We start from the raw sequence: 24,142 nt of genomic DNA, 5'->3' as shown, positions 1-24,142 counted from the left end.
CCAGGCTCCCATGTTTCTGGACCGCATTTTAAAGTGTGGGTATTTTAGACCTCCCTTCTGTAGCACCGCAGTTTCATTTTACCTTTTAGTAGCAGAGTTCACTTGAAGGACAGGCTGAACTTGACCTTATTAGTGTCAAACAGTCTGAAATGCATTCATTTTATCTCTTGCTTCTCTTAATTTGTTTTTGTTACTGAGTATCCTGTCCCTACTTATGAAGGGGCAGGAGGTGATGGAGGATCCTAATTAATGTATGGAGTAGTACCCACACATAGAGCAAAGAAGTTGTTGAGTGTCTGTACAGACTTATGAAGGAACATTCCTGTAACTAATTTCAAAATTACATTTGCACTGAAAGCCTGCAAAAGAAACACAAGAAGGATGTTTTTATGAGGGAAGACTGGAGAGATTAATCTGGGTAACAGTTTTTTCTATAAACAAAATTAACTGAAGTCAAGCATTAGTCTGGGTTTATGTGTATCTTGTGTTTCTGCTCCACTAGTACTTTATTTTTCTCTTGTCAGTTCAAAGTTAATGTAGGTTTTGCAGTTCATTTGTGAAATCAGATTTGCTAAGTATGAGAACAGTTCCTCTAAGGTTACTATGTGCACAGTTCTACTGAGTGCTGAGTTGCACGCAGCTTCTGAAGCAGATCCTGTGTTTGAAATTTTGTTTTGAATTGAAATATTTTACGATATATGGTTCCAGGATTCCGAGCTTATATTCCTGAAACTTTCTGGTTTTAAGTTTTGACAGGTTGCTTTAAAGTATCATCTAGTACCTAAGTAAAAGATTATAAAATTTGGAAACGATCTATCCTACTTGAGTGAAGATGTACATATATTGTAACCAGATACTGTTTAAGCCATAAATTAATGTTAATTAAATTCAGCATTTTCTACTTTTTTTTTTTTTTTTTAATTCCCCAGTGTAATAAATTGTAATACTTTATTTCTAGCAGACTGAACCTGAAAAGCCAGTTTAACTACAGCTGTGACCATAACTGGCAGATGTCTGTTCTGAGCTGTAAAGTCTTTAAACTGCAGCTGCTTGCATCACACATTTAATTCAACACTACAAGTTGTGCATGTCATCATGCAATATTGTTACAGACATTATTCATCCATACAGAACAGAAGTGGGCACTATAGCTGTTATTGTCTTTTTCATTCTTCTGAAGTCATTCCATCCTGTGGAAATATTTCCAGTCATGTTAGAGAATTAATTGAAAATGTAAAGTTAGAATGTAAGTGACTGGAGTTAGAAGGAGAAGGAGGAAACTGCAGATTGCAGTGTCCAAGGTGGCAAACTTCCTCATCTAGGTGCTGTTTCTGGCTCATTCAGATCTCTGCTCCATGGCTTTGGAGGGCAACCCTTTTTCTTTTTTTAATTATTGTTTTTTTATTCCTAAAGCACAAAATCTGTATAATCCTTCCCAGGTTTTGAGGAACCGATGCCGAGTCTGGTACATGTTCTCATGGGAGATACACGATAACCCTTAGTGGTCAGAGAAATGTGCTTGTTTTTCCTCTATCACTGTGAGTTCAACATAGTAATTTAGATTATGACGTTCTCCCTAAATTGGTCTGTAAGGTGATTAGTTTATCCCTGAATCCCACACTGGCTCTGGGACCTACAATGAACCAGCTAAATACTGATAGATGGAATAACTTCTCTTCCTGCATAGTTTCTAGCACTTTATAAATACAAGTGTATAAATGGCTTTATTGTAAGCCTAATTCAGGTTAATCAACTTACTCTTCCATTTGACTTTATTACATATATAATAGATTTAAATCTCACTGTGTCTGTATATTATGAAGCTGATTTTAAATCACGTAGACTAGTATTTGATTTTTTCCTGTGTCTCTGTAGGACCTTCTATAATGATGCATGAAGGTGTTGCAGTGATTAGAAGGGGACCCACCTTCCCCTCCACAGCTCCCGTGGCTGGGAAGTGGCTGAACAGTGTTTGTTTTAGCTTGACTGTAGAAGTGGGAAATAATAATTTTGCAGCTGTGATAAAACTGGATGGCAGAAGTGGCAGTAAGACCAGTGGCTAAGTGGGAAGTGGGTGGAGAAGGGACAAGAAGGAGAATGGTCTGATGGGACGTGCTAGTTTATTATACAGAATAACATGGGCCATTTCTTTAAGATGTTAGCAGTGATGAGCCTTTTTTAGCTTTGAAAATCACCCCTACCAGAGATGTGTAGTTTGTGTTTAAAACTTTTTTTTCTTTTGCAGAAAATGCTGAGCAAACAACTTATTTGCTCTCCTTGACGTGGTGACTTGTTTTCCTTCTTCAGTTTTCGAACAGAAAGCTCTTAGGACTGTATGGTGTTAAAAAGCAGCAGCTTCTGACCTAATGTACCCTTGTCTGAACGATAATGTTTCTTTGTTACTTATTTTTAGCTCAGATTGTTTTTCTCCCCTTTCCCCCAACATGATTTGTACAACCTTTAAAAAATTGAGTAGTTGTGGTTTTGAATCATCCTCCGCTTCTAGACTGAATGAGTATTTCTGAAGCAGCACAGGATTGCTTGTGAGTGGACCTTTTTCTTACTTAAAAAAGGCAACAGCCATGACAGTTCTACCCCTGAAAAAAAGAAGGAAAGATGTAGACCCCTTGTAGACTGCTTTGTGACCCCGGAGAGGACAGTGTGTTAAGTACTTATTTAGTTTTGTCCCACTGGTATATTGCTAGCAGATGTCCTTTGTTTTTCTTTTACTATGATTCAGAGCCATTTGGATAAAACATTTTGAGGGAGTGTATTTTGGTCCTGAAATAAAGCATGACTATCCATTTAGAAACTGCAGTAATACTTCATTATGGATCAGTCTATATTTGACTCCTTGTTTGGGTGTAAAGCCTTTAGTATATCTAGTACAAGTCTTAAGTACTGTTATTTGTGCTCTTGGTGAAACACAGCAAGATAACATGAAAATCTGATGTGTAAATACTGATTAAAAAAAAAAAGTCTTACAGTAATAAATTCCACAAAGTATAAATAAAGGTAACTGGCTTTAAGTGTGGGGGAAAACCAATGAATTTCATGGCAAGCTATTTTTTTCTTATTAAAGTAGTTTATACTTTTGTACTAGAAAAGATGCCTGTTAATTCTACAAATGAGGTAGATCCCTTCTAAACCAACCTTGTAGTTTTAATTGTTGTGTTGTTCTTATATTCTGAATTACTCACAGGAAATCAAGAACCTGAAGGGTTGGCCTGTGCTTTTTTTGCGTGCTCATATTCTGTGAGTTTTCATTTAAATGGGTACACATACACACTCATTCCCAAAACTGCCATTATTTCTGCACCAATTTAATAATAATAACATAGAATGGAATAATAGAAAAAAACAAGGTTAAGAGGGACGTCTGGAGGTCATTTGGTCCAGCCTACCAGATTCAGACCTTAGATCTCGTTGCTCCACAACTATATGAGAAAAAATGTGCTTTTATTTTATAGTCTACTCTGTTAACTGCTGTAGCCTACAGTAGTAAACTGCTTTTTCCAGTATAGCCAAGCTACTGTAATTACTCTGGAAATATTTTTAAATGTAGACTAGACCTTAATATTAAGCAGCATCTAAAATTACTAAATAATATTAGATTTTGATTTTCTGGAAAGTCCCTTTCACTAGCCAAGCTGAGGAGAGAATACATAGTCCTTATGGAAGGTATGTAGCAATGTGGTTTAATATGTGACTCCCTACCTATGACTGCTTTTTCTGCTGGACTGCAAAGCTACTGCAGATCTGTACTTTAAAATGTAGACATTGGAGTAATTCTGCATATTTCCCTGAAAATATATGTAATGTTCAACACCCCCCACACCTCCACAAACACTCTTTATTACTTATTTCTAATTCTTGGAGAACCTGCACAAAACCCAGTGATAACTACTATTTTGCAGACCTGCTCTTTGGTTATGATAAAATGTTTTGTGTTACTGTCAAAATCAGAGTATATTTTATATGGCCACTATAGTGCTGAAGGCTACTAAAAAGGGATTTTTTTTTTTAAGTAAGGAGTTTGAGCAAACCTGGAGACTTGATAAAGTATTGGAAAGGGTGAAAAAATACCCTTTTTATTTCCCCATCTTTTTAGGAAAAAGAAAAGTATTCATGTTTTCATTAAAATAAATTTTGTCTGTTCCTTTCTCTGCATGTGTGTATATAGGCTTGTGTACAACCATAACATTTTGCTGACTTCCAGTTAATATGAATCTACTTGGCTATCTAGGAGGAAACATGGGAATAAAAATATTAGCATGAAGGAAGAGAGTGATCTGTGAGAATGCATTTTTTTTTTAATATCCTTCCACTCCTCTATTACTTTAAAGAATTTAGTGTTTTTTTCCCTCTCTTACTAACTGTAAGTTGAATGTGTAATATGAATGTGTATAGTTGGTAGATTTGTTACAATCAGGTTTTTCTTCTACATTTTATCTAATAATTTGGTAAGGCAGTTCAGTCAATAGCACTGAAGGCAGACAAATAATTTTGTCTCTTGATTTACAGCCTTAGTAATTCCAATTTACTCTTGATAGCGGACAGATCAGTTGTGGAAATCAAACTCCATGTAGCTCTGAAATGTCTAATACAAATAATGCTGCTAAACGTAGCTGTATGTAAATTAATTTTGAAGACTATGAGGGTATAAATGCTGGTTGTCCATGAATGGGATGAATTAGGAGAGTTACAGAAATAGTATTGATCCTGGACTAGGCACTTGCAGGTCTGTTCATGCCAAGTGCCCTGGAATTGCGAGGAAACAGCCCCATGTAGTGAATACTGAAAATCTGCTGAACTGAACCAGCTTTGATACAAAGTTAAACAGGGCTCGATGCATATCTGGTGACTTCAAGAGAAAGGCTCTGTAGAGGTTGGCAAACTTCTCTATTCTCTGTTTCTCTGTTCAATGCCAGTTTTATTCCTTCAAGAATGAAACTCTCTTTTGGAAAGAAATGTGTTAAAACAAGCTCTGCCTGTGAGTTTGCACTGGCAGGATCCTCCACTCTGCCTGCCCAGGTAGTACCTTCACATACTGCTGCAGTTGTGTGCCCAATGCTGAATTTAAAGTGACAACTCAGTATCTGTTGGGTCCTGTTATGGTTCAGATGACTGAAAAGATAAGTGATCAATTTATAGAAGGGGAGATGAAACTCTGGGGGTTCTTTCTAATGAATTATAGAATTATTTTTGAAAAAGCAGTTCAGTGTTTGAATAATCAAAGTCAAGCATATTTCTGGAGCCAGGATTAGGATGGCAATATTTATCTTTGAATTCTTAAGACAGATAAAAATCAAAAGTCCAAACCACCAGCTATTTTTCTTGAATGTTTAGATTAATCCAGAAAAATAGACCAAAATTCTGCAAATGGCTTATTTAAACATGGATTGATTGAACTATTGAATGGGCATTTAGTTTCCTTCTTAAAAAGACTTCTCTGTGTAGTGACATAGGATTTCAAGGAAAGTTATTAATTGATTTGTCATTATGATCCTTTTGAAACATGGAAGTCATAACACTGTTTTATCAACTGGAAATCGAGGCCCTGTGCAGAAACTCCTGGACACCATCTAGTTTTAAATGGAGCTCTTTGTCCTTTCCTTATCTGTTTTAATAAAGCTTTCTCCACTGTGATTGATGTAGGTGATGGTGAAATGTGTTTGGTATCTGTAAGGATGTCTGATTTCTCTGTCGGCAACACTGCTTCCTCCCTTCACACACAAGTGAAGATAGTTGTCTTAATAAAAATAAAATAGGAATTAGACTTTTTTTTTTCTTTGTATCATCCTTTGTTACGTGTAAGTTTGCCATGTGGCTTTCCATGTGTGCCACATGTTTCTTGTATAAGCTACTATTAAAGACGAGTGTTGGTAGCTCTATCACTAACACTTCACATGCCCTACAGTGAAAAGCCAACATCCTCTCCAGCTGATGAGAGCTGTCACTGCTATTTTGGTAGTCTTTTGTTGCTTTAAATGTGGGGTGATGAAAGCATGAGGAACAGCTGCTGCTACTTTAATCCTATAGGAGAGGTAATATTCATGTGTTTTTATTTGTGATTGGTGAAAGACTCATTTCTTTCTTGTTGGAGATGAAAAGAAAGATGTTGGGAATGTTTTAGTGCTGATTGTGAGAACATGGCTGTCGCTCCTGCACTTGAGAAATTTGAAAACCAGTCCACCTGTTATAGCCAAAGGAGGAGAAAAATTTATTGCAGAGAGTTTTAAACTTCAAAACCCCCAAACTTAAGTGTTTTTGGACTGAAGGAATGAGTAAGTATCAGCACACTTTTGAAACTCTGCAGTTTAGTTTTTGCACACAGTACAGGAGTTACAATCTAAATTACTGAAATTATTCTGATTATACTTGCTTAGAGCTCATGCAGCAACATGTGCAAGAAGTCTATTTTTTGCCAAATGGAAATGTCAAGTATTTTTTCAAAAAGGTCTTGATGAGTTAGTGGTCTTTCTTTTCACCAATATGTCTCAGTGCTGGTCTTTTGAGACTGCTGGTAGAAGGATCTGTGTGATTGTCTTCATATCTTCTTAACCTTAGGGATTGGTATGATGAGTCTCAGAAGAAGTGATTCCAATTCTTATACCTAAGTCTTGGTCAGGACCTCTGTCTTAAAGTAATTAATTTGATTTATAAGACAAAGTTAGGTGAACTAAATTCAAATCTACTTAGAATTGAAATGCCAGAAAGTAGTTTACCTGTAAAGCTATCAGTGTTCAGACAACTGAGCTCCTTTGTTAAAATTTACAAGGGATATCCTTTACCAAAGATGAAGCACATTTTATTTAATTTTTTTAAAAGGAATTCTAAATTTTATCTGAACCAGAACAGGGCCACTTTGCAATGAAGTCCATTAGTTGAGTCTTGTGGCCATTTCTACCATCTGACTGTAAAAAAAAAAAAAAGAGGCAGCTGTAAACACAACTAGTTAAACTAGTTGTTGTATTACTGAAGCAGGACTAAGCCTAAGTAACTTAGTAGAGGTTTTGAATTTTCATTTTTAGTAATGTGTAATGTTAAAAAAATAAAACTCATTGTTCAGTGTATTCTCACAATTAGGATGTGCAATTTTTAATTTTTTTTAACTTATTTTTCCCCACTCTTTTTTGTTTGTGGAGTCAACATTTGGGTGCTTTTAAAACTTGACAGCGGTTATCTTGCAGACATTTAAACATTACTCTTAACAGGAAAAAAATAAAGGTGGAAGTGATTCCTGTTCTTAACTGACTTGTTTGACAACTAATGGTTGAACTCAGTGAACTGAGGTCTTTCCAAACCTAAACAATTCTATCATTCTATGACCTTTTTGTTGTAATTGCAGATTAAAAATGAGTTGTGCATCACTTACCAAATTCAGTAATAGAAACTGGAAGCATTGTAAAAGAACTTTACATAGTGAGAACAGACTGTGAGCGGATTATTTGGATTATTTTGGATTTTGAGTAGTATATTAACCTAGGCTTTGCTGGGAATGAGATACAAATAGTATTCGCTGAACTGTTATTTATTCCCTTTTCATTCAGAATAGATCCTTCAGAGCAGCTGAGTCACTGCAAGGTTTCCATCCTACGTTTTTGTGTGGGAAGTTGATGATGTACCAAAGCCCTTACCTTTATCAGGGAGTGTTACTTGTTAGTCACTGAATACAAGAGATGTAGGACTGGGAGGGAACTAAAAGATTCCACTTTTTCCATTTTGGGTCACTGAGACAGGATTACCAAACCATCCTGACAGCCAGCTGTCTGATCTGCTCCTCACTCCCTAGTGAAGGAGATTTTGGGGCAATTTCCACAGAACTAACTTTGTTCTTGAGCAGTTACTCCCCTGTTTCTCTAGAGAAATGATGCAGTGAAAAACTGCCTTTTTTGTGTTGTATAAAATAGTAGAGGAGGACCAATGAGTGTCAGTGACTCTGGATATAATGTGAACATAGGCTGGATGTGGAGGATGTATTTTATCACTTCCTAATTGTTTAAAAAATAAGTAAATGTCTCAAGACACAAATAGATTTTAGGAACTACATAGGTAGGGCTCAGACCTAACAGGCCCAGCTAATCCAAGTCCTGTTGTGGCATACATGGCATAGCTGCAACCTGTCATGGAGTACTGAACTCCCTTGCTTCTGATTTCTCCTTGTCTTTCACCACTGTACTAAGGAAGAGTTGATTACCAGTCACTTTTTAGTGACTTACTCAATTCCTTAACCCTTCTCATGTTGATCATGGTTTCTAAAACTGCTACTAACATCTTACTTTCTCCCAGTGTTTTGGGTTTTGTTTTTTTTTCCCTCTTCTCCCTTGAAAGTTGGTGTCCAACAGGCCAAGAGAAAAAAAAAAAGTGAAAGAGTTCTTTTTGAGTGAAACAGTGCAGATCAGTGAAACACGCAGAAGCCATCTCCTACTTTTTGTGTGTAAGGCAGACCTGATGGTATATCTGAGAATGAGCTGAACACCTGGCCCCAGTTTAGCCTGTGACCCTCTTTAATTTTTACATTTTTTTCAAAGTTACCATTCTTGAGAAGGTTATTCACCTTTTTCCAAACAGCTCATTTTCCGAGTCTGCATCTGCACTTTTACGCTGATCTGTTTAATCCTCTTGGTTTTGGACTTTCACTAATTGATCAAGTCTATTGTGTTGTCTCGAAATATTTGTGTCTTCCAGCTTGATGTCATAGTAAACTTGGAATAAATACAGTTTCTGTTCTCTCATCTCTGCTGAGTATATTAACCTAAACAAAACTGAGCATAGCATATCTCTGTGGACTCTTAGAATATCTTGTATTTTTCTTGGGAGTCATTATTATCAGCTACAGTTTGCAACGTTCTGTTCTGCAACACCTACTCAGTTCTGCCTTTGAGGTTCCCTTGGATAATATGTAGGCAGCACAGTTTTTTTTCTGAGACCACGTTGCTTTGATTATTAGTAAAAACTAGGCAGCAGAAAGTCAGTTTCTCTGTGAAATGAATAATTGAGGTTTATATGAAATTAATTTGTTCTTAATTAATCCATTTTGCTTGTGTTTTCACCTTGCTACTCTGCCTCTCTGTGGGTTGAGCCTTTCAGTCCATTCAGAATCTCAGGCCTGGCAGTGTTTTCAGTGAAGAGTGTCTGTGTATGGAGGCAGATGCAGGACAATACTTTGTATACAGTGTAAACTCTGCTTTTATGAAACTGGCTGAGAAAACAGAGTAATCAAATCTTTTTGTTCAAAATCCCATGTGGTGCTGTTGATACAACCCAGCCAGTCAGTGAGTTTTCTAAGATGTTTTGAATTTTTTCTGAATTTTTAGTTGCAGCCAAAACCAATTTTCTGATTGAAACACTTTCAGGATCTAGCCCAAAGAAGAGAATAGCTATGTTTGGTAATGGCATAATTGTTAGCATTGCTTTTCTCAGGTTTAAAATATGCTTACACAAAGAAAATGGAAGCATTTTGCTGAAAAATGATGCTAAGCATCTTCCCAGCAAGAACCAAAATTACCAAGTCCTGATGTTGTGAGTCATCAGTGTGCCTTTCTATTATTTATTTTTTTTTAGAACAGAATTCTCAAATATACATCAAAATAAGTGATGCTTGAGGGCAGCTTTACTTTGGGCTAAAACACACAGATGCTCAGCAAGGCTGAACTGATGGTGCTGTTTATAAAAGTTCTACTGTTGTTACTGATTTCTGTTGTCATATAAGGGTCATAACTATGGATCAGTATTTTATTGTAGGCACTGAACAAATGTATAACAAAAACATAATCATCAAAATTCCTGTTAAAGAAATGATATATTCAGTTTTTTCTTAAGAAGCTGTCTAGAATTTTCAAATGGCTCTGGCTTCTTTGTGAGACCAGGAGCTCTCAAAGGCTTACCAGATAACCACTGCCACGTGAAAATCACACAGTTGAAAAACCTTTAGTAAGGTGCTCACATTCTTTTTGCTCGTTTTGAAAGTAGAAGAATCTAATTTGTGATCATAACACCTTCAAGTAGATTTGGAATCAGCTTCCTGTGGGAGCTTTGCCCTGTTCTATCAGCAAATAGAGGAAATGGTAGACTAGTGTGAAGATGCTGGGAAGCACCCTTGAAAGAGGAGACCAATGGCCAAGAACTGGCTTTTGAAAATGGGGCCAGACCTGTGCTCTTTTCTTTCCAGACTTGAGGTTGAGAAAATCAGAAGCGTGAGGGATGGAGAGCAGAGCCCCACAAGACAAGTTTTCCAGAGTCAAAATATTTGACTGTGAAATGACATTCTCTTGCTACTTTCACCATCAGAAAATGAGTGGAGAATCTTTAAACCAAAAAATTAATCTGCTGGGAAATGTGGAAGAATTATCAGAGTTGCCGTGAAAACAAGCTGTGTTACCCAAATTACAATGTGTGGGTTGCCTGACATTTGGTGGTCCGGCCACCCTGAGCCTCTGTGCTGTCACCAAGGACAAGGGTTTTCTGGTGCTGCTCTCTTTGTTGTATAATCCCTGTTGCACGTCAAAGATAACTTTTCCTTATCTCTACAGTTTTCCTACTGAAGTCCCTGTAAAGCAGCCCAGAGGCTGCTGCCTCCTGGCTTTGTTTTCCCTTACTGAAAACACTGAAATCAAGTTTTAGGGTTCCTCAGTAGTCACAGTTGCTTCTCTATTAGTACGCAGACTGGAGTACTCAAATCTATTGCTTTTGACAGACATATATGGATACAAATGTGTGTGTATAGAATGCTCTAATTAAGTGAAAATCTGGAGGCAGTTTTTCTGTGTCAGACCTGTGCAGACAGACTCCCTCAGAGCTGCCACGGAGGCCGGAGCTCCTGAAGGTGAACGTGCACGTGTTCTGTTCCATCAGAACAGAGCAAAAGGTTCCCTATGTGAGTTCCTGGAAGGGCTATGGATCTCCCCTGCCTGGACGTTAGCTGGGAAAGGAAAGAGTTTACAGGTTAAGAGCATGAAGTTAGTTTTCCACCATCTGACCTTTCTCACATGCCAGCAGCTTTTCTGTAGCATCAAAAGATGTTATTGTTTGTCAGGGTAACTGTGCTAATAAATCCTCTTGTACAAATGTAGTTATTACGTTATTTTTAAAAAAAATGTGCTACCATAAGTAGTTTTATTACTGTAACTGCATTTAAACTAGACCTTTTTCCATCATCGCTGTCTGTAAAAATTTGCATTTCCAGCATATTCCACTGCTTTTCAGCATCAACATAATCCTTCCTTAAGGTGCACTGTAATAGCAGGTGACAGCAGTTCTGTTCTGTAATGTACCAGTGGAAGGAAGAGAGGTACAGCTTTGGGTACCAGACTGTTAGTTATGAAGATTTTGGGATGTGTATCATCTAAAGGATGTTTTTTATTCTAAAAATCTATAAGTTGTTGTGTCTTCCTCTTGCTCCATTAACTGTTATTCTACATGTACTAAAGCTGAAAGCAAGTAAGTACAATCTGATATGTGTCAGTGATCTTTATAGGATCTGATGTAGGTTACTAGTTATTTATTCATGGATATTGTCCCCAGTCTGTGTGAGATAAGTGGTTGAGTGTTCTCAGGCTGTGGTAGAACAAAGCAAACTGGGTTTGCATGAAGGCAAGCACTTATCTGGTCTCACTTGATCTTCATGTGAACCATGAATGCAGGTAGAACTAGGCTGCCCTTAGAGAAATCACTGCTGCAGGTCACATTAAGGTCTTAGTTTCCTCTGGTTTAGCAGAGTAAGGCTCATGTCAAGGGATATTTTGTGTGTAGATTGTTGCATATTTGGGTATGGATTCATCTTTATAATATTTCTTAGGAAAAGTGGATGAAGAAGCAAAATTAGTGATGTAAAACTTAGCAGTCACATTAGTGATGTAATAATCAAAAGCCAAGCTCTTATTGAAAAGACAAAACCAGTCTGTGAGAATTTGCAGGTCCAGGTTTTGTCCACATGCCAAGTGTTAATTGCAGTTCATGGCTTTGATGTCCTACCTTTTCTACCTTGTGTAGATGAGCACTTATCTCACTAATGAATTGGTTTCTTTTTCTTTCTTTGTAGGATTGCTTCATGTTTTGCTGTCTCCAGTAGCACTAAATCTTCCTAAATTTGATGACTTGTGTTACAGTGTATTGCCCACTGAAACTGTGCCTGTCTGTGCTTCTTTTTGTTGTGAGGACTAACATGCTAGAATTTCATGCTGGTAGCTATTTCTGTTTGTTTCTGGTTGTGTTTTGCCTTTTTTTATTTTTTTTTTCCTCATACCGAACACCTCTCACACCATTTTCATTAAAACATAAATGTATTGGTTTTTGTTTGACTGACTCTGCAGTCACTGTGTTCACTTCTGCTTTACACTGAGATTTACCATAATGAGCAGCTCGGAACAGTTTTCGTTCTGAAAAACAAGTGACTCCTGGTAATGCTCAAGTGTGGTTTCTAACATTCCATAGAACAGCAAATACTAAAAGGCACTGTTTTTTCCAACCTGAGCTTCAAAATAATAGAATATGGATCTGGCATCAAGAAATACTGATTAGAAATGGGTATGAAATAGATTTCTGATGAAGAGGGAATTTGAGAAATACTTCTTTAAGGATTCTGGTGAGATACACAAACCACCTTCTGTAAGCTCTCTGAATATAACTAACATGCTGCTCAGTTTATTCAAAAAGGACTGTAAATTCTGGAAGTTTTAACTTGATATGTTTGCAGGTAACATGATTGATGTGTAACTCTAGAATGAAAGGAGTATTTAGAGTCTTGGCTATCAGTTACCAGTTCTTGTTCCCTAAACAAAGACAGGTCAGATATTAGTCTTGTCCTGTGTAAGTGTTACAGTTTCTACCTTCATCCTGTGAATACAGACACATACAAACTCAGAAAATATTCTAACATGCAAATGCCTATCGATTACTAAAAAGGTAAAAACAGGATAGTGGAGGGGGGGGCTTGCCTATCTGTCATAAGATATTTTTTTTTCATAACTTCTCAGAGGTATATCATATTATAAATGCATTAGAAATGTTTTGCTCTGAGGATATGTAGCATTCCTATAAAGGTTAAATCAATAAAAATGATTTGGCCACATTCCTAAGCATGGCTAGAACAGGTAGCCCGTTGTTTAAGGTACCCTTGAATTTCTGGATCAGATTATTATGGTGCAGCAAAAAGCCTTACTAAAGGCTTCTTACTGTCTGCAGACGTTCTGTGTTTCTATGTGAAGGTATCGTCAGCCTAAAAAAACCTGCAGATTTTCTGTGCTACTGAAAAATAAGACTATTTTTAAGTGTAGAGGTCTCAAATGTTGTGCTGTGTGTGCTGTTAGGTTTTAAAGGAAGTTTTGCAACAAGAAGGGGTGAAGACACGTCAGTAATTGATAACAACCAGGTATGTAAAGAAGAGAAAGAGACATCTTTGATTAAAATCAGTGTTGAGACTAGTAAAATTGTTGTCCATGTAAGTATCTTTATTAGTTTGTTTAGACTATTCTTATTTTATGCGTATCTGATCAAGTAAAAAAGCCATTATATTATGTATATTTACTATATCTGGCCAGTTCAGTAAGCAAGGGAGATTGTTAAATGTAATGGTAGAAGACTTTCCACAATTTGTAGTTCAAATTCTTCTAATTTTATACAAAGCTGATAAAAATTTAGTAGCTATTAAATAGTGTTTATTCAATGCATCTGGTTGATTCAGTAGTCAGTGCTAAAGTCTCACAGTAGACTGTTTTTATAGGTTTAGTGCATTTTAAAATCTTTCTTTCACATTGAGGAGCTACTGTATATTATTGTTCCAGGGCAGATTTGTGTCTTACATTGAGTGAATGTACTGTGCATCCAGGCTCCTGACGTTTTTATATAGGTTTTATGGAGCACAAGCTTACTGTAAGAACATGCCACTAAGATTAGAGTGCAGATTCTATGGGTATTTTAAATTTATTTCGCTCAGTCTTACTGTGCCCTCTAAGAATGCTGGAACTAAAAACCAGTGCCTTTTCTATCTTTATTTCTTCCTTATTTATTTATTTATTTTTTTTTTAAAAGTGTGTGAAAAAAGGTTGTACTGCTTCTGAGTTATACCCTAAAATGTGAAGAGTAATTCTGATGATAAAGTACAAAGCCCACACTGCTGGTAACCAGGACTATATGTCTCAAGATGTTTTTCAGTTGTGAAAATTTGATCAGTGAATTAACCACACATCCGTCTACAAACATCTTTGATCAGAATTGGGACATTCCAGCTCGTGTGTGTGTGTATGTAAGCTGGCTCCCTCGGGTAGATTTTACACATGTGCACTACATATGTGCCTTGAAATTAGTTAGTGAATTAATATTATAATTCAAAGTAATAAAATTACACTCGTTCGAGCCTTTGTTTTGTACCTCCTGAGCATTATTATAATGTATCTTTTTATCTGGGCAAGATCAAGTCTTCATTTATTTTAAGATGTATTAATGCACAGTTAGGTAGCTCAGCTGTAATTAAGATTTTGCTTTTGCTCTTAAAGGTAATATTAAAATGTTACTTTAATGAGCTTAGAATCCCAAATTATTATGAGGTCGTGACTGAATTAATTGCTGTATGGAATAACAGAGCATGATTTTAGGTCCTCTTCCTGAAATGCTGTAAAATTAAAAGTTGTTCAGTGTTTGCATATGCAATGCACAGTGGTGCACTAGAATGAAACTATTCCTGCTCCAGTATGAAAATGATTTGCACTGTAGAAGATAACTTTGTTCCTGTTTGAGGCTCAACTAAATTTTTGTTACCTAGATGTTATTTTGTTACTGACAAATAACTGGACTTCTTCTGAATGTTGGTTTCTTTAATAAAATATCAGTATTAAGAGTGTAACTTCTGAATTGGTTTTAGTGTTTCTGTTTATGCAGTTCAATCAGAAAGGGGGAAAATAAAAATATACTGAATAGCAAGAAAAATACAGCACTTAGTTTTGAACATACAGAGTTGGGTGTAAGAGGGGTGGAAAAGAAGCAAAGTGAATGCCCTTTATGTAGAAAATCCTTTTGGGAAAAGGGAACATTTTTACTGGTGTACACTAAGGTACGGCGCCTAAGTAAATAGCTGCTGCTTTCTGGTGCTGTCAGTTTTAAATAAACCAGTCATTGTTATGGCTTGGTTCCTCCACAAATACCCAAACCCTGCAGAGTTAAACTTTGATACCACTGATTGGAAAAATGCAGATGATGGACTCTCCTAATGGGAATTTATACTGATGGACTTACTTGGGGGAAATAAGTTTTGCAGCTTGTGTTAGGAAGTAAATACAGTGCAGGCTGTAAGTGCTCTGTCACACAGCTGCTCCTATGCTGGGTATTATACAAGAGCTGGTAGCATTAGTTCATCAAACTCTTGTTAATAAAGAGTCACTAAGCTGGACCAGATGTGTCCCCTCAGTGTTACAGAGCAAATGTGACACTTTTTTTCCTGCAAGTTTTCTATTTAGAGGTGAAGGATTCTCAGATGAAGAGATGATGCTTTTGAGTGAAAATTACTCATGGAACTCATAGAAAATGCTGCAAGGACACAGATACCACAGCAGTTCAGTGTTATGGCTCACCTAAAAAGCGTTTGGGGACATGATAAACTAAAATAGCAGATTCTGACGTGGTCTTCAGAATGTTTAATTTTTTTTTGTTGTTGTTGTTACTCCTGTCTTAAAATGACTGAAGTTCTGTTGAATCCCATTTAATTAATGTAAAATTATTCTTGCTGAGTCTACATAAAGATTTGTGTTTATATTAAGTTACTGATCTATTATATTATTAATACAAAAATACAGTTGTGAAGTAATACCAGTCCTTGGCAGAACAGCGCTGCATTCGTATTACAGTTCTTCCAGTGCCGGTATGGTGTGCCTTATTTTTTTGAACCCTTTCAGTGGAAATATACTGTGTCAAAAACACCAGCTGACCTGCAAATAAGACTCTTCTGGCTAAAATGTGTGTTTTCACTTTGAAAGTTGAGGTGAGTTAAAACTTGGCCAGTCTAATGTCCACAAAAGCAGTTTTTCTCGTCCTGGGACTATGGGAAGAAGCAAGAAGATACCAAGAGACTGACTTTCACACTTCTTTCTCTGAAGTATCACAAGTATTTTAAAGGGAATTCTTCTGCCATCTATTAATTCACTACTGGCACTAACACAATTTATGTGGAACACGATAACAGCATTAATAGACTTCTATTTTTAACAAAAATTAGGACAAGAAATAGACTTTTTTTTTTTTTTTTCCAAATACTAAGACAAGACCCTGGCAAGTTCCTCCACTGCATATTAGCAGAGTTAGATGTGAAGAGTGGTAAATAATCTTTGGGTACTGCTGGCAAATCTGAGCACAATAGCACATTCTCCTTTATGACTTCAGTGTTAGGGTAGAAAATACTGCACCAATAGAGAAGTCGTCTAAATTTACACTGTTACTGGTTTGGGTTTTTTTAACCTGAAATTCAAAATTTTAGAAGTAGAAGTTAGTAGGAATTAGAGGCTTGAAGTGTTTACATGTGCGTGTTTGCACATACACAGCTCATTAACATTTCTTAAAAGAAAGAATACCCTGTTCTAATACCACACATGGATACATTAAAATATCATGTGTTTTTAACTCTGTCGCTTCTGATTTGTGCTTAAGCAAATTACAGGTATTCTGAGGGATTAACACTATCTGGTAGTGAATGCACTTAGGCATAATCATTTATCTACATTGTTTTTCCTTATCAAAAAACCAAACAACCTTTTCTTTTGCTCACATGTATATATAGGGTCGTATGTATTAAATGCATCTGACTAAGAAATTCAGTTTAACAATTTTTAAACACTTGTGACATCACCTTGCTCCGATTTGTTACCCCAGAGCCACTTCCCAGCATATGGTGATCGATGTATACGTGTGTATGTGCATATAGAGTAAAACTCATCTTGTGAGTGTTAATTGTCATTGTGATCGGGGCTGGATCCTTTCCCTCTGAACAATATTACATTATGTAACTGGCAGTGGCTCTGTCTTTCTGTTTTAGTAAACCACAGAGTAGATTTAGATCTAAGATATCTGACCGTGAGGGATAAGTAAACAATGGTTTGGCACACTTACTGTTCAAATAAATTCAGGGGAAAATAAATGTATGTAAGGTCATCAGCTTTTAACTTTCCTTAATCAAGAAAATGATAATAAATTTTAAGTCATTATGAAATGCTAGCAATTCTGATGAAATCTAATACATAAAATAAGCTATGTGTATCAGAAATATAGTAACCATATTTGAATGAATTCCTGCCAAAAAATTTTGCCTTGGGGTTTTTAGCTATAACATCTTAAAACTATTGTTAATTCCAGAACTGCCTGACCCTAATGAATATGGCATTTTTAAGAGACAGCAGAAGAAACTGTTTTTATCCTTTGCTCTAAAAATAAGGGTAGCTTTACTAGAGATGAAAAAATATTCTTAAGGAGAACTGTTAACACAGTGAATATCAAACAAAAATACCTTACTTTTTAAAGCACCCTGTGTACTTAAAGGAGAAGTGTAGCCTTTTCCCCTTTAATCTTTTACTATCCTAAAATTAATTTTTATAAATAAAAACATTTAATAAGGAGTAGGTTGTGCAAAGTAACCTAATTGCTCTGATTAAAATGACTTCAGCAGTTCAAGTGAGTCAGGAGAAAACCTATGGATTTTTCCCTCCTGGGGCAAGTTCATACATGAAATAGGAAATTTATAGCTACACGAAGAAGGCTAGAACAGTACACAGTATGGTAACAAGCAGAATAAAAAATATATACAGGAAACAGATGCATGAATAATGGATTTCTCTCTCTCTCTTTTTTTTTTTTTTTATTAGAAGTGTTAAACTGTTTTACGATACAGTAACCCGAGTTTATTTTGTCTTTGTGCTCATCTTTAAAATATTCTCTTTAGGGTGTGCTTTTCAGTATGTTAAGTGGTAGGTCTTATATTTATTTGTAGAAGGGAGCGTGTTTATGTAAGGAAACCTGCTCTTAGATTTAAGCTTTATTAACTTAAAAACAAAAACACCTGAGAGCAGACGATAGACCTCCTTAACCTGTTTCCCATAAGACTTTAGAAGGCAGTTTGAAATTAAGATACCTAATAGAAATTAAAGCTATTTTACATGATGTGAGCAAAATTAATTTTGTCACTCATAGTCGGTTCTTGGGGGGGTTCTGTGGTGGAGGAGGTGGATGTTTTCTGCACTTTGTGGGTGCTGCTTTCTCTGGATGAAAATCTGTGGTTAATTCCGAAGTCTGGCAAAATTTACAAGGAAAATCTCTTTGAAATAAAGCTCAGTCTACTAATTTATTTCTGAGTATGCTTATCAGAATAAATGTTGCATTTAGGCAAATTAACTATTTATATTGAAAATAACAGTTGTATATTTTCCCGTTACAGTTTCTTAACTGCTTGTATGAAACTTGGATTTTCTCAGTGCCGAAGTCAAGACCTTAAAATGCTTCAGGTTTTACCATCTTAAACTCACTATTTATCTTGAGGCTGCCTTGATTAAAATATTATATACCCTAGGGCATATTAAACATGGCAATTTATTGTAATTCTTATTAATGGAGTGTATTTAATGAGTTTTCAGAACCAACTCCTCCACATACAGCGCACAATGTTGATTTTTATTGGGTACATAGAAAACATGCTGATGGTCTGATTTTTCGGGAGGTGCCCAGCACTGACAGCTGCCCTTGGCTCCTGTCACAGCCAGGCAGGAGAAACGCTGGTGCTCAGCACCTTTGCAGCCTGGCCAGCACGGGATAATTCCTGCCTTCCCTCTGTGCTTTCATTTCCACTGCAGCGTGCTGGACTCGAGTACAAAATAACGCCAAATTTTGCTTGCATTTTCAGCATCTTGCACTCAGAGTTTTAGCAAGTGTTTCTTCTTAGTTGTTATTCACGTTGCCCGTGCATGGGTGTCTGCCACGATGTGTGACAGTCCTTAAACACAGTTATTATGTGGCTCTCCTGAACTGTCTGCACTGCCTAATTAGCATCTTTTGCAAGCGTTATTTGCTGCTTTATTTCTCCCTTTTCGCTTAAATGGATGCATTATTAGATGTTTGTTATTTACTTAAGACTGCTCTGAGCTTCTTGTTATTCATAAAGTGTGGCTCTCTGCTGAAAAGCAACCGGGAAAAGTAAAGGTATAAGGTGCAGCTTTAAGATTAATATAAGCCTGACCATGACCAAGAAATCACACAGCTTGAGAGGAATTTCAGTGTTATTGTTATACTCTTAATGTGGGGTGGCAGAGCCTTTAAATATTTCTGGTAGAGTAGTTAATACAGCATGGAAGTTTGATATTTGTACAGTTTGTAAAGGAATTTGAGGTGTTACCCTATTTTGACTTCAGTTTTCAAGTATGCACTGGTGCATCATTAATCATAGGAAATGCAAAAATAAATAATATAGTCCCTTTGGATTTTTCATGTGAATACTTACCTTTTCCTTTTTTTGTATATACAGTTGAGGTATTTAGGTAACCCCTAACCTTTTGCTTCAACAAGGAGGTACAGTATAAAAATATTACCACAGTCTTCATATGAGCAGTTCTCTCTAAGAAAACCTCTAGATGAATATTTATTGAAAAAAAGCAAAGTTGCAATACAAAATGACTTAGCTTGGCCTGAATATTATATTTTAGACCACCAGTGAATAAAATTAAAAGCACATGGATTTTGAATAACTAGAAAAGGTTGTAATTGATTAGCACTGCTTGGAAGTATTGAAGTGGAGTAAGTTTTGATTTGTGAATGGTTCTATTCAATAGAGATTAATCCTGTATGTTTGATAAAATCTTAGTGCCCCTAATGAGGTAGGTTTTTTTTTCCCTCCCTCTCCCAGTTTATTTAACCATCAGATATTTCAGTGTTCTTCTAACAAACTGAAACATTTTGATCTTGCTAAATTTTACATCGGTGTAGTTGATTTAAGTTATGTTGGCTATTAATAGTCCATTTGAGACAGTTAATTAAACAGATCAGTGCATTTTGCTGCCCAAGAAGCCTGTGAGTGGTGCAGTGCAGTTCTGCAGGGCTTGGGGCTCTCACGTACCAAAAGCCTCAGTGCGATGCTGCCGCTTTCTTGGTGCACGTGAGAATAGCCATTATGGCATAGTTTTCACCCTTATTTTTTTAAAATCCTTGTATTTTAAATTATATTTTATGCAAAGCACAGTGATTCCTGAGATTTTGTGTAGCATTCACAATAATATGGATATGTTAAACAGAGACAGAACATAGAGAAAATTTCTGCTTTCTGTACACAGATAATCAAAATAGGTTTGTTTCTCTCTTATCAATATCTTAATTAAAATAAAATCCCCCTAAGAGTCCTTACCAAATAATAAGGCAGTTGAGAATTGAGATGTACAAAAGGGTTGGGGTTTTTTGATAAATAAAGAAGAAGATATTGAGGAGTATTTTAATATAAGCAGGATAATTTTTTTTGTTGTTAACTTGAAGAGTTTAGGTTTACTGTGTCTCTCTGTTGGGATCAGCATCCAGAAATTACGTGTTAAATAACTGTTTGAATTATCAGCCAAATTGGCATCTGATTTCCTTTCTTTGGAGAAATCCTCCTATTCAACAGAATAGAAGTGAAAATGCCTTTTTTCTTTTTAAAATTGTAACAGTTGTTGGAGGCATTTCAAAAAGATTTCACTCTGAAATACTTTGTGTAAATGATGTTTCCCAAAGTTTATAATAAATTGGCTGGGTTTTTTTTGTTTGTTTGTTTTATTTTTCTTAGTGTTTAGTTTGAACAGTTTTCCCCCCCTTCAAACTCTATGGATTGAATACAATAGCCTTTGCTGGTTGAAATGAATTCACTTTTCAAAAAAAGCTTGAGAAGGTTTATATAGGCTTGGTGCAGTCAAAGCCTGGGTATAACTGACACAAGGAAAAATTGGAAGTGAAACACAGTATCTAGTTAATGCAAATGGACTAAACTGGAGAGGAATAGGTATGTTCACATGAATAGGAAAGGATCCTTCCTCTTTGCTCCTCTTGTTTTTTTCCTTTCATATGAAGTCAAAACCACACAGATAAAAATAAGTGGAATAAAAATCTTCAGGAATTTGGTTAATGGCAAAGATTAGCAGCCGTGCGGGTTAATCATTGCGCTGTTTTCCTGCCCTATTACGACTTGTTTCATCAGTTAATTCTTGATGAGAAACAATTGAATTCAAAAGTCCTGAAAGGAATAAGGAGGACGTGGGAGCAGAAGGAGATGTAGAGAGTACAGAAAGGAAGAACAGATTGTGTGTTCTGACGTGCTACTGTATCACTGAACAGCAAATTCATGAGTAACTTGGGTCTTCTGGCTTTTCTTCTTATAAAAATAAACTCTGTCTCCCTTTTTGTAAGAGTGGGTTTTTAAAAATGTTGGCTTAAGCTCAAGATATATTGCTTACACATTGATAGAACTGATGAGATTTTGTAGTCCCTTGCATCTATTGTTTGTGTCCAAAGTGAAATTTGGTTACCCAGCCCTATTTAGTGAGGTTTGGGGCAAGTATTAATCACAGTATCACAGTACTTCCCACTCGCTTTAGGAATTATCAGAATTAGGTGAATTAAACAGTCAGACTCCATGTTTTGATAATTTTAGCCAACTAAATTTCTTCTAATCTCTTTTGGAAGTAAAAGCAAAAGAAAGTCCCTATACATGTAAACTGTATTTCCTGTTGTAAACACTGGGATAATGTGGTCTGGCTACGCTTCTGCTGTGCTTCGTTAAGACACCAGTTTGGGTAGGAAAGCTGCTTTACCGGGTTTGTGTTTGCATTTCAGCTCAATGTTCAGGGTATTACAGCTGCCTGACCAGCCACGGGTCATGGTATCTCTTCTGATATCTATAGATCATATACTAGATGGGTCTTCCTCCTGGAAGAAGCTTTTCTTCATTCCTGTTCCTACACACCGTCTTAGGGCTTATTCATGTGCTTAACTGGGAACCAGTCAAAGCGTGTGAAGTAGGAGGGGTGAAAGGAACCCCAGTCACCAGCTCATTACAATAATGGGGATGCATAACTGAAAATGGTTCTGGCATTGTTGTTTTTCTTAGAAGGGGGGGGCAAGGGAGGAAAAGAAATAGGTGTAGCTACGGTCCCAATATAATTTCAACATGATGGACACCATTAAGAAAATCTTGTAAGTTTTCACTTTTTTTTTTTTTTTTTCTAGAGCTTTTAGAGTTTTCAGTTAGACTTCCTGATCTGCCTCAGTAAAAGATGCTTTGAAAAAATGTTGTGACTATTCTTCTTGCAGCTCATCAAGAGTGACCAGAATAAAGCATTTGCCAATGTGCTTTAAAATATAACTTCATTTTACTTGCAGATAAATCACTTAAAGTCATGTTCGGTTCTGTTTCATATTTGTGAGTGAGGTGCTCTCTACTGATTCTAAGTCTGTATCTGAGATAAAGAAACTTTTCAAAGTAAGCAATGATAGAGGTGCAATTTTATAGTGTATTTATGATTTTTATGAGCATTTCTATGTACAGTGCATACAAATAATTACCTCAGTATACATATATGATTTCTTAAAGAAATCTGTGTTCACAGTTCAGAATATTGAAGTAAATATTTGGCAGTGCTCTTCTACAGAGTTTTTAAAATCCCACTTTCAATTAAACTTAAAATTCACCAGCATGTTAGATCATGTATTTTTTTTATTTCATAGCTTAATATTTTCATGCATGAATGTTTTGCCTTGTTCATAATAAGTGCAATGAGAAGAATTTGCTTTTACAATTGAATATATTATCAAACAAGCTTTGCTGTGAAATGAGGGCAACTAAGGACTAGAGAACTGCAGATTTGCACTGATAACTTCATCTGAGATATATGCTTAAAAATCAGATGTCTGGAACAATGAAAGGGCAATTTTGGGTAGGATAGGCTGCCATATGCTACACAGTACTCATTTTCATCCAGTTTAGAGAACAAGCAGTCTGAACTCCTGTGATCTAAGTCTTTTACAGTATCTTTCATTAACCAACCATGGTGGAAACATCTGAAAGTGTTACCAGAGTTCTTAATGAGATTCTCTGTGCTGTTGTTGATTAGCTCACTAAGTACTTTATCATTTGCCCTAAGATAATATTAAACATTTCACCAGATGCCATCAGACCCTTCCAGATTTGTGCAGTTACACCTTGACCCTGGTGACAGCTGAGCACACACCTGCTGTCAAACACTAAGGACTAAGCCACCGACTTCCCTTTGCTCAGCTTGTCAGCTTTGCTAAGGAACAAATTTGTTCTTAAATCTGCACAAGTTATTTACAGTTATTACCCCCCCGAAAGCCCCAACAACCAGGTATACTGTTTTAACACTAGCATCCCATTCAGCATTTCTTAGCTTAGATAACTGTAACCAGCATTGTTCAAAGAAAACTCCCGACAAGGGCAAACAGAAGCTCAAATACTGCAGCACTTACCCCAGAAGAAGTTTTGCTGACATGGTGTCACTGAGCTGAACAGGCTGTTTGATGCCATAGTCCCTGTCGGTTCACGCGGAGCTTTCACCTCCTGGTGTAAATACTTCTTGGATCCTCAAACTGAAAACACAAACCATAGCCAAACCTTGTTTTAGTTTTACTGTGTCCCTGGATTGCATAGACTCTAGAGTTGGTTTTTTCCCTGTCAAAAAATTGTGTAGCACTGGTAACATGTGAAAAGCAAGGAAACAAAACAAAAAAAAAAGAGAATGAGCAAATATTTGAAGGACCTACTATTACTGCATAGACTGTGGTTAGAGAGCACTTACTGACTCTGTTGGTCTCAGTGGCTGGTAGTGACCTGCGGAGATTAACCATTTAAAAACCAGAGTCTTCTTTGCTGTCCTCCTGGAGAAAGTTTGCACCGCACTTGTGGTTCTGTGGTTGTTTGTGAGGCGAATGAAGCATTCACACAATCCAAAAAAGCAAAAGCTTTAAAACTCCTTTTTTTTGCAAGCACTGTTACTGGAGCGAGCGAGTCATGTGGCTGTGACATCAGAAGACTCCCAAGTAGGACTGCCTACACTGTGGCTTTTTCTTTCTCTCTCTCCTTTTTTTTTTTTTTTTTTTTTTTTTTTTTTTTTTTTTTTTTTTTTTTTTTTTTTTTTTTTGT

The 24,142-nt window shown here is 36.4% G+C and overlaps 2 protein-coding genes across 7 annotated transcripts in view; one reads left to right on the top strand and one right to left on the bottom strand.

The window, feature by feature from the left end:
- Positions 1-24,142, top strand: part of SUPT3H (SPT3 homolog, SAGA and STAGA complex component) — a 212,735-nt gene that overhangs the window by 19,427 nt on the left and 169,166 nt on the right. The gene's annotated exons all lie outside the window — the stretch shown is intronic.
- The window catches only part of RUNX2 (runt related transcription factor 2), a 227,234-nt gene that overhangs the window by 200,380 nt on the left and 2,712 nt on the right, over positions 1-24,142 (bottom strand). Inside the window, exon 2 of one of the 2 annotated variants that reach the window (XM_027886589.1) lies at positions 23,470-23,589. In XM_027886589.1, coding sequence (XP_027742390.1) covers positions 23,470-23,527 — 58 coding nt within the window. In that variant the 5' untranslated portion in view covers positions 23,528-23,589. Of the gene's footprint in view, positions 1-23,469; positions 23,590-24,142 lie in introns of those variants that run through there. The other variant, XM_027886588.1, reaches the window with a different exon arrangement.

This window comes from Empidonax traillii, unplaced genomic scaffold, assembly GCF_003031625.1.
Source record: "Empidonax traillii isolate 1590-97213 ecotype Southwest subspecies unplaced genomic scaffold, ASM303162v1 scaffold190:size869923, whole genome shotgun sequence".
NCBI lineage: Eukaryota > Metazoa > Chordata > Aves > Passeriformes > Tyrannidae > Empidonax > Empidonax traillii.
The sequence above is the reverse complement of the archived record's forward strand: the minus strand, read 5'-3'. Positions and strand labels throughout refer to the sequence as shown.